Source organism: Squalius cephalus, assembly GCF_949319135.1.
Source record: "Squalius cephalus genome assembly, chromosome: 10".
Lineage (NCBI taxonomy): Eukaryota > Metazoa > Chordata > Actinopteri > Cypriniformes > Leuciscidae > Squalius > Squalius cephalus.
Genome location: NC_137131.1, coordinates 6,721,197 through 6,731,528, shown reverse-complemented (window position 1 = coordinate 6,731,528; position 10,332 = coordinate 6,721,197). Strand labels below are relative to the sequence as shown.

At 35.4% G+C, this 10,332-nt stretch overlaps 1 protein-coding gene across 7 annotated transcripts in view; it reads right to left on the bottom strand.

The window, feature by feature from the left end:
* Nucleotides 1-10,332, bottom strand: part of rap1gapb (RAP1 GTPase activating protein b) — a 94,100-nt gene that overhangs the window by 2,628 nt on the left and 81,140 nt on the right. For 4 of the 7 annotated variants that reach the window (XM_079884226.1, XM_079884221.1, XM_079884227.1 and 1 more), the window contains 7 exons: nucleotides 9,582-9,713; nucleotides 8,284-8,393; nucleotides 7,409-7,516; nucleotides 3,974-4,115; nucleotides 3,598-3,703; nucleotides 2,735-2,790; nucleotides 2,262-2,314 (listed from right to left, as the gene is read on the bottom strand). In XM_079884226.1, the coding sequence (XP_079740352.1) occupies nucleotides 2,306-2,314; nucleotides 2,735-2,790; nucleotides 3,598-3,703; nucleotides 3,974-4,115; nucleotides 7,409-7,516; nucleotides 8,284-8,393; nucleotides 9,582-9,713 (663 nt within the window). In that variant the 3' untranslated portion in view covers nucleotides 2,262-2,305. The remainder of the gene's footprint in view (nucleotides 1-2,261; nucleotides 2,315-2,734; nucleotides 2,791-3,597; nucleotides 3,704-3,973; nucleotides 4,116-7,408; nucleotides 7,517-8,283; nucleotides 8,394-9,581; nucleotides 9,714-10,332) is intronic. The other 3 variants (XM_079884222.1, XM_079884224.1, XM_079884225.1) reach the window with 3 other exon arrangements.

The window sequence follows — 10,332 nt, the reverse complement described above, 5'->3', positions numbered from 1 at the left end:
TGTATTGCTCATTGTTAGTTCATGTTAGTTAATACACTAACTAATGTTAACTAATGAACCGTATTGTAAAGTGTTACCATTTCTTTCTTTTTTTTAAAAAATCAGTAAGTGTTTACAAGGTCTCATTTGTTAGCATTATTTAATGCATTGATTACCCAGTACTTACAATGACCAATATATTTTTAGAGCATTCATTAACCTTTGTCAATGTTAGTTAATACAAATCTTTATGTTAGTTCACAGTGCATTAACTAAAGTTACAACTTTTGACCTTAACATTTTGGTAACACTTTAGTTTAGGGTCCAATTCTCACGATTAACTACTTTAGTTGCTTATTAAAATGCATATTACTAGGATATTGGCTGTTTATTAGCACTTCTAAAACACATATTAATGCCTTATTCTGCATGACCATATTCTACATCCCTTAACCCTATTCCTGAACTTAACAATTACCTTACTAACTATTAATAACTAAAGAGTGACCAAAAGTTTTAGTAAATTGTGAGATTATCACTAAGATTAGTAAATGATGTAGAACTATTGTTCTTTATTAGTTATTGTTAACTAATGTAGTTAACTAATGTTAACAAATTAAACATTGTAACCAAAAAATCTGAAATCTCACTGACACCAAAGTGGTGCAATTTTCTAAATGTCATGCTACATTACGAATAGCAATACAACTAACAAATAAAACATAAAAATCATAAATGAGGCCATTAAGAGGTATACACTCACCTAAAGGATTATTAGGAACACCATACTAATACTGTGTTTGACCCCCTTAATTCTGAACTGCTTTAATTCTACGTGGCATTGATTCAACAAGGTGCTGAAAGCATTCTTTAGAAATGTTGGCCCATATTGATAGGATAGCATCTTGCAGTTGATGGAGATTTGTGGGATGCACATCCAGGGCACGAAGCTCCCGTTCTACCACATCCCAAAGATGCTCTATTGGGTTGAGATCTGGTGACTGTGGGGGCCATTTTAGTACAGTGAACTCATTGTCATGTTCAAGAAACCAATTTGAAATGATTCGAGCTTTGTGACATGGTCAGAAACAATGCTCAGGTAGGCCGTGGCATTTAAACGATGCCCAATTGGCACTAAGGGGCCTAAAGTGTGCCAAGAAAACATCCCCCACACCATTACACCACCACCACCAGCCTGCACAGTGGTAACAAAGCATGATGGATCCATGTTCTCATTCTGTTTACGCCAAATTCTGACTCTACCATCTGAATGTCTCAACAGAAATCGAGACTCATCAGACCAGGCAACATTTTTCCAGTCTTCAACTGTCCAATTTTGGTGAGCTTGTGCAAATTTTAGCCTCTTTTTCCTATTTGTAGTGGAGATGAGTGGTACCCGGTGGGGTCTTCTGCTGTTGTAGCCCATCCGCCTCAAGGTTGTGCGTGTTGTGGCTTCACAAATGCTTTGCTGCATACCTCGGTTGTAACGAGTGGTTATTTCAGTCAAAGTTGCTCTTCTATCAGCTTGAATCAGTCGGCCCATTCTCCTCTGACCTCTAGCATCAACAAGGCATTTTCGCCCACAGGACTGCCGCATACTAGATGTTTTTCCTTTTTCACACCATTCTTTGTAAACCCTAGAAATGGTTGTGCGTGAAAATCCCAGTAACTGAGCAGATTGTGAAATACTCAGACCGGCCCGTCTGGCACCAACAACCATGCCACGCTCAAAATTGCTTAAATCACCTTTCTTTCCCATTCTGACATTCAGTTTGGAGTTCAGGAGATTGTCTTGACCAGGACCACACCCCTAAATGCATTGAAGCAACTGCCATGTGATTGGTTGATTAGATAATTTCATTAATGAGAAATTGAACAGGTGTTCCTAATAATCCTTTAGGTGAGTGTACATTTAAATGACACAGCCATATAGACCTTATGCAGCGGAGAAACAAGCGCGCATCCTTCTTTAGAATTTTGTGTTTGAATTTAGTTTTTGCGGTATCGCTGTCGAAGAGTAATTAGCTGGTGAAGTGGATTTACTTATTGTAGAGTTAACGAAATCTATCATGAGCATTGTAATGTTTGAAGAGGATGTCATGACAAATGCCAATAGACCGGAAAGATTTCATATTCATAAATCCGTAAGATCTTACCTTCACGTTGTGGAAATACAAACCGGAAGACAGAACACAACGAGCGCAGCGCTGAAAAGGCTACATAAGCTCTATAGGCTCCATAAAAATATCATAGATATAATCCTCATTTTTGCTTTTCCTAACCTGTTGATGGACATCCATGAAGTCATCTACAGCCTACAGGACAGCTAGCAGTTCTGTGCAGGACAAACACACACTGTGTCACAGATGATTTACTTGACTAAACAAATATCAAGATTACATTAGATCTGTTGCTCAAGAGCAGTTATACAGGTAGAGAGAGAGAGAGAGAGAGAGAGAGAGAGAGAGAGAGAGAGAGAGAGAGAGAGAGAGAGAGAGAGAGAGAGAGAGAGAGAGAGAGAGAGAGAGAGAGAGAGAGAGAGAGAGAGAGAGAGAGAGAGAGAGAGAAATGGTCATGCTATGACTTGATAGGGATCAAATCGAGCATGTTAATCAACATTAGTCATGGTTCACAATCATAATTTAGCTTCTCACGACCATCTTCCACCCTCCCTGACACCCTTTTTTCTGCTCTGGCTGTAAGACTTCATCATCTTTAGGACTAGAATATTTTTAAGGTCAATCACATTTCTTACCGAGTGTTGTCTCTCTGTTTTGGGACGCAGAGGTTCAGACATCTGTCGAATGGGACCTACAGTGAAACGGACGACTGTTAAAGCTTGGACACAAATACAAACTATATAAACTGTACCGCAGCGACAAGGCCAGAAATCACAAAAACATATGCGAAACACAGATTTGATCAGTGTTGTTATCCTTAGCTAAACATGAAACTATTTAAAAAGTTTTTGGTAATAGAAATGAAGCTGAAATGAAATATTACATGAAAAACTTCAACTTAAAAAACTGAAAATTAATATTGGAAATAAGTCTCAGTTGAAGTACTAAAATGACAAAAAAATAAAATAAAAATTAAAGCACAATAGAAATATAAAAAAATGAAAAATGACAAAACAAAAGAACAAAACTAAAAGGAAAACTGAAAATATAAAAAATAAATGCCAATTGAAAAATATCAATAAATAATCAAGTACAGCTGCACTATCCAGTGGCAAACTACTTTAATAGTTAATTATGTCAAAATAGGTTAAAACAGCTCTCCAATGTTTTCCAGTTTGTTATATCTCAAAGTAAAAATATCACGTAAGATAATATCACAGTGGGAAGTGGTGATTTTGTTTGTGATATATAATGATTCTTTTTTTTTATATATTTTTTACTATTACTATAACATATAAGTTGCATTTACACATTTGACAGATGGTTTTATCTCTGGGCATCAAACACATGACCTTGGCATTGTTAGCATCATGCACTACTGTTTGAGCTAATGCTAAAGAGAGAATAAAAGAGTGGTCAACATATTTCTGGCCTCCTCAATGTAGCATTTAGACACACAAACATCCAATAACTTGTTCACATGTTTGTTAAACCTCACCATGTGAACTGCTCTGACTAGAACTACCAGAGCCGTCTACCAACCACACGGCGCTGTATGAAAATGAATCTCGTTTGTGAGGCGTACCGGCTGAAGACAGACTGTCCTGTGTTCCAGGAAAAAAGAAAAACATGCAAACAACATAACCAGTCAGTCTTGCTTAATTATCTAGGTGTACTGATATTTCTGTTCAGGTGATTAAATGCAAATTTCAATACGCCCATATGCATTTGGATGCGAATAGTACAGGCGTTTAAATACAGGTCGTCTTCTCTGCCTGTCAGTTTTAATGTACCGTATGTACTATTACAATTTGAGCACAATGTAGCTTAAAATGTATTAATGATTAATGAGTCATATGTGGATGTGGCCGCACCAGTCCCGTGTCGTACTCCTCTGTCGCTTCATGCTCCTGCTCGTTCTCCTCCACCACACTGGTGAAGCTGCTGGCATTGGATGAGGAGCGAGAAAGGTCCTGGGACTCTGGGATAGAAGGAGCTCGACAGCACAGGGCGGAACTACAGTAAAAACACACACACACACACATACATGAGCTCAAACGAACCTGAAATAATTCACTAACCACGCTTAAAGTGCCACTATTTTGCTTTTTCGGATATTACCTTTCATGTAGTGTGTGATATATATAGCTATTTGTGGATGTGAAAGGTCTGCAAAGTTTCAAAGATCAAAGTGGACGACAAATGGAGTTTTTGTCTCCCAAAAGAAAGAAAACATTCACAAACCTTCAAAGGTTTGTAACACATTTGCATAATGGCAGCCTATGTTCTTCATTGGCTGCCTGTGTATGGCAAGCCGTTTTAACATTTAATCCTTAAAACCTACTAGTATTTATTTTCATGCTACTAGTACTTATTTTTTAGATACTAGTATCTATTCCATTAAGTACTAGTACTTATTCATTAGCTACTAGTGCTTATTCTTTAGGTATTAGTGCCTATTTGTTAAATACTAGTGCTTATTCTTTAGGTACTAAGTACCTTTTTAAAGATACTAGTACTTATTCATTAGATACTAGTTCTTCTTTATTAGATACTAGTGCCTATTAAATTGGTACTAGTATATATTCATTAGATACTAGTACTTATTCATTAAATACTAGTATTTATTATTAGATACTAGTACTTATTCATTAGATACTAGTGCTTATTTCAATAGTGACTAGTAACTATTCTTTTGTTACTAGTAACAATTTTTTCTGTCATTCAGATATCAACTATTCGGTTCTGACTAGTATGTATTCCAATTGTTAATTAATTAATTAGCTACTAGTACTTATTCAATAGATACTAGTACCTATTTATTAGATACTAGTATTTATTCCAAATGTTACTAGTAAGATTTTTTATTTTACTAGTAAGATTTTTAATTGAACTCTCCAGTGGCCGTTCTGACTAGTCATAACACAAGACGAGTAAAAAAGCAGCTGTGACTAGTAAAATAAGAATAGTTACTTGTAACAATTACAAAATATACTAGTGTCTAATAAATAAGTACTAGTATATATTGAATAAGTACTAGTAGCTAATTAATAAGTACTAGTATCTAATGAATAGATACTAGTATCTAATGGATAAGTACTAGTATCTAATGAATAAGTACTAGTATCTAATGAATAAGTACTAGTATCTATTTAATAGGTACTAGTTTCTAATGACTTAGTACTAGTATTTATTGAATAAATACTATTATGTAGTAATAGGTATTAATACCTAAAAATTAAGTACTAGTACCTAATGAATACTACTAGTATCTAATATATATGTACTAGTCAGTTGTACTAGTAGCTAAATAATAAGTACTAGTATCTAATGAATAAGTACTAGTATCTAATAATAAGTAATAGTAACTAATAAATAAGTACTAGTATATAATAAATACGTACTAGTACCAATTTAATAGGCACTAGAATCTAATGAATAAGTACTAGTATCTAATGAATAAGTACTAGTATCTAATAAATAAGTACTAGTATCTAATAAATAAGTACTGGTACCAATATAATAGGCACTAGAATCTAATGAATAACTACTAGTATCTTTTAAAAAGATACTAGTATCTAAAGAATAGGCACTAATACCTAAAGAATAAGCACTAGTAGCTAATGAATAAGTACTAGTACTTAATGGAAAAGATACTAGTATCTAAAAAATAAGACTAGTAGGTTGTAAGGATTAAATGTTAAAACGGCTTGCCATAGCCTGTGAACAACATCTACTCTCTCAAACACTAGCTGTAGCTGAGGCCTGGAAGAGTTTGGTTCGTGTTGTGTTGGTAGAATGAAGCCGCTGTTTTCTGCACTGCGAAAGCAAATCCACTTTGCATGCACTTCCTGAAATTTAGATATGGTAATGGCCTTTTAGTTTCCGACACGTCGTTCTGTAAGCGGTAGACCAATCACAACAGACTGGGCTGTTTGACCAATCAGAGCAGAGATCAATCCTTGATCGAACCGGTTCAGACACTGTGAGAAAGAGGTGATGCAGCAATGTATATAATGAGAAAATTCAAGTGTTTTTTGGCCTTGGATGCATGTAAACCTATTGTAGGAGACCTCCAAAACAAAATTAGGAGCCTTTAAAATAGCATATAGGGGCACTTTAAACGCACATGGTTAATGATTAGATCTTTTTGATTTCAATCAACTTATCACCTGCATATTAAAAGTTTTTGACCTTTGCACTACTCTGTCCATGTGGTTAAAAGGTGTTGCTTGGGCTGTATTTTGCTATTGCATAATGATAACAGAGTATGATATGATAGAATCATAGGCCACATTCATGAGTGATTGCAGATGCAATTTCTCAACACATTCATCGCAGTTTAAAGGAGCTGTATTACTAATGACTCATTGGACAAACTAGTAAATCTGTAACAACTGTAACAAACTAATATAAGGGAAAGCAAATATCTATTATTTGCAGTTGGGAGTGGTTCTGTGTAAAGTTTGAATCTATCAAGGAGCGGTCCAAGAGCAACTGCAATGGTTCTCTTTGAACAAGTTTACTAATATCAGGTTATAGTCTATTTACTTATTACACATTTTGATGCACATTCAATACCATTTAGAAATTTGGGGTCAGTATGGTTTTTTTTTTTTGAAGAAATTAACACTTTGAACACTTACATTTTTTTACTTTGTTAAAAAAAATTAAAATAAATGCTGTTCTTCTGAACTTTCTATTGATCAAATAATCCTGAAAAAAAATGTATCCCAGTTTTTTATTAAATAGCACAACATCGATAATAATAAGAAATATATCTTGAGCAGCAAATCAGCATAATAGAATGATCTCTGAAGGATCATGTGACACTGAAGACAGGAGTAATGATGCTGAAAATGATGCTCAGCTTTGCCTTCACAGGAATAAATTAGATTTTAAAATATATTAAAATAGAAAACAGTTATATTGTAATTATATTTTACAATATTTCTGTTTTTACTGTGTTTACCAAATAAATGCAGCCTTGGTGAGCATAAAAGACTTCTTTCAAAAACTTGAAAAAACTTTTGAAAAGGAGTGTGTGTGTGTGTGTGTGTGTGTGTGTGTGTGTGTGTGTATGGATACACACATGCTTATAACAATTTAAAATAAATAAATAAAGACAATGAATTCACATAATAATAGACATCTTTCCTGGAATGTAAAGATCAGATCATATGAAAATAGTAGGGGGACTATTAGGACTATAACTAGACATCCAGATACACAGTGTGGGTTTAAAGGAAGAGCCTGCATTAAAGTGTGATTACATGCAAACAGAAGTCAGTGTTTTCACTGGTGCTCACCCGAACTTGGTGGTCGGCATCTCAGGTGAGCTCTGATTGGACCAGTTGTCGTGAAGAGTGTGTCCACCATCAGATGCCCTCTGTGGACTCGGGGACACCTCTCGACTACTGGAACATAATGATTAACACATCTTAATTATTGTCAGAACTCAGTTTCAGTTTCTGAATTAACCTTAACATGACACAAAATTATATATATATATATACATTTTCAGATACTTACTGACCTTAACACACAGTAATGAGAGTGTAATCTTTTAATATTTCCTGTTTTATGGTTTTCTTGTCAACAAGACAGCATGATGACTTCATGCATGTTGGTTATAACACAATAAGTTAAAATTAGAGAGCAGCTTTCAAATATTACTATTATTTATGAAACAGGTTTTATTAAAGGAATAGTTCACCCAAAAATGAAAATTCTGTCATCATTTACTCACCCTCACTCAAGTTGTTCCAAACCTGTATAAATGTCTTTGTTCTGCTGAACACAAATGAAGATATTTTGAAGAAAGTTCGTACCCAGGCACCATTGACTTCCATGGAAGTAAATAGTGCCCCAGAACTGTTCAGTTTCCCACATTCTTCTAAATATCTTCCTTTGTGTTCAACAGAACAAAGAAATGTATACAGGTTTGGAACAACATGAGGGTGAGTAAATGATTAAAATGTTTGGGTGACCTATCCCTTTAAGTAATGAATAATGGAAAACCACTTAAAGTGTCTTTCCCAAAAAATGTCTGCCTTTTATTTTTTTCTTTGTTATGAAGACAGAATGTCCACCTTAAAACAATGTTTTCTTACTTTCTAAACCTTACAATGGCTTCAACAGGAAATACTCTCAACTTTTCCATACAATTGTCAGTTCATCTCACCTTCTCTCCTGAACCTCTTGTATATTCTCAATCCCAATGGCACTGCTCCTTCTGGAACTGAACGGACCAGATTTCTTACGGGTTGGGCTTTTTCCAGGAATAATCAGGGACTGAGGAGAAATCACAATTGGGTTAGATTTTGATTCAAATTATAAGCCAGTTCCACTACATAATTTCTTCAATTTATGCATTTTTATTTACATCTTTATTCATTTTAAGGTGATTTTATATGCATTTGTATTATTATTATGCCAGCAAAGAGCACTTTGAATTACCATTATGTATGAAATGTTTAAATCAACTAGCTGTGCTTGCTATTGTCATTAGGGTGGTGATAGATTTATGATTAAACACAAAGGAATCAGGTATGATATCAGGTAAAAGCAAAGCAGAAACTGGATTATCAGTGCAACACACTCCACCTCAAGTTACTTAAGAAGACTGTGCCTGTAATTGTGCCTCAGGTTAACACAATAATAGAACATGCTGTAAAAAACACTTTTTTAATGGAATGAATATAAAATTAATCATTTTTTAAGCTGCAACTCTTGAACTGAAGAACTAGAGGCCCCAGTTACCACTTTGTCTTTGAGCACTCTTATTATTATTAATAAAAAGGAACAAGCCCTTTCAATATCATCAGAGTTGTTGATTAATTTCATTTGATCTTAAGTGTAACAGAGATCAGATCTGTGCAATAAGTCTTGCAGTGTAAATGCAGCCTAGATGACCTTGAACATTGGCCCAGAATGAAAAATCCTGGTTTAACCAAGCTGTCAGCAAATTTACACATTTTTGCACACGTTTGATCATAATCTGGTTTCTGTGACAGTTGTTGCAAACACACTAGCACATTCGGATGGCTAATAGGCCGTTATGTCAACCTGTCATGAAAGTCTCTCTGAGTTATTGCTGTTGCTCTTGTTGTCATAGCGATGGAGATGGGACGGTCACTTGTGGAGAGCCCCATCTGTTCCACCGACCCCCATCCAGACAGATCATGAGAGCTGATGACACATCAGTTTTTCTCTCTTTTAATGCTGAAATGATGGAGATCAGAAATGGCAGGAGAAGACCTGGTCTACCATCAGCACTGATGTGCCATGATGACACAAGCACTCAAGGGTCAAACCCCACTCGAAGGGCACAGCGAATAACAGCTGCGACTCCGCCGGGTTGAGGGATCAGAGGGCATGAAGGCTGGCACAAACTACAGCTGGCACACTGATTTGGGGCATCTCATGATAGCCTGAAACAATTTAAGGTCCACTGACATCCAGAAGGGTCTTCATACTCACAATTCCAGGAGTTTTGGGAGTGTCTGGAGGGTTGTTGGTAAAGCTTCCACTGTGGCTTGTGGAGACGGTGTGCGGTTTCTTGTTACTGAGGCCCATAGCATCCATAGATTGACTTCTATTGCGGATAACTCGCTAGAAAGAGAAAAATGATGCATATGCATCACTGCAACGCAACACTAGAGGGCACAAGAACTGCTTATATGAGAAACAGGAGAGCTAAAGAGAGTAAAGGACAGTGAAATGAAGAAAGTAGTGGCTATGTTTGGACTAGCATACTACCTACAATTACTGCAGTATGTATATACTGTGAGATGGACAAGCATTTTCTATATGTGCAGAAGACCAAATGAGCTTCATTTGCCCAAATGTTGTAAATGTGAGTGTGTGAACACTGTAATCCACAATGCAATGCGCTCAATTTCACCCTCCATTTCCAGTGTGCCTTTTCTATTCTTTGAGTTAAATGACTCATTTACTTTTGCAAGACGTTTTTACACAAAATTACAGCAAAACTGTTGCGTACTGCTGTTTGAAACTTATATTTGTTCCATAATGCATACTGTTTAACATCCAAAAGTTTATTTTTAATGAAATACTTTTGTTTATGTTTAATTAATACTTCTATTTATCAAAAATGCATTAAATTGATCAAAAGTGACAGTAAATACATTTAAAATGTTACAAAAGATTTCTGTTTTAAATAAATGTTGTTTTTAAACTTTCTATTTATCAAAAAATCCCCAAAAAAATT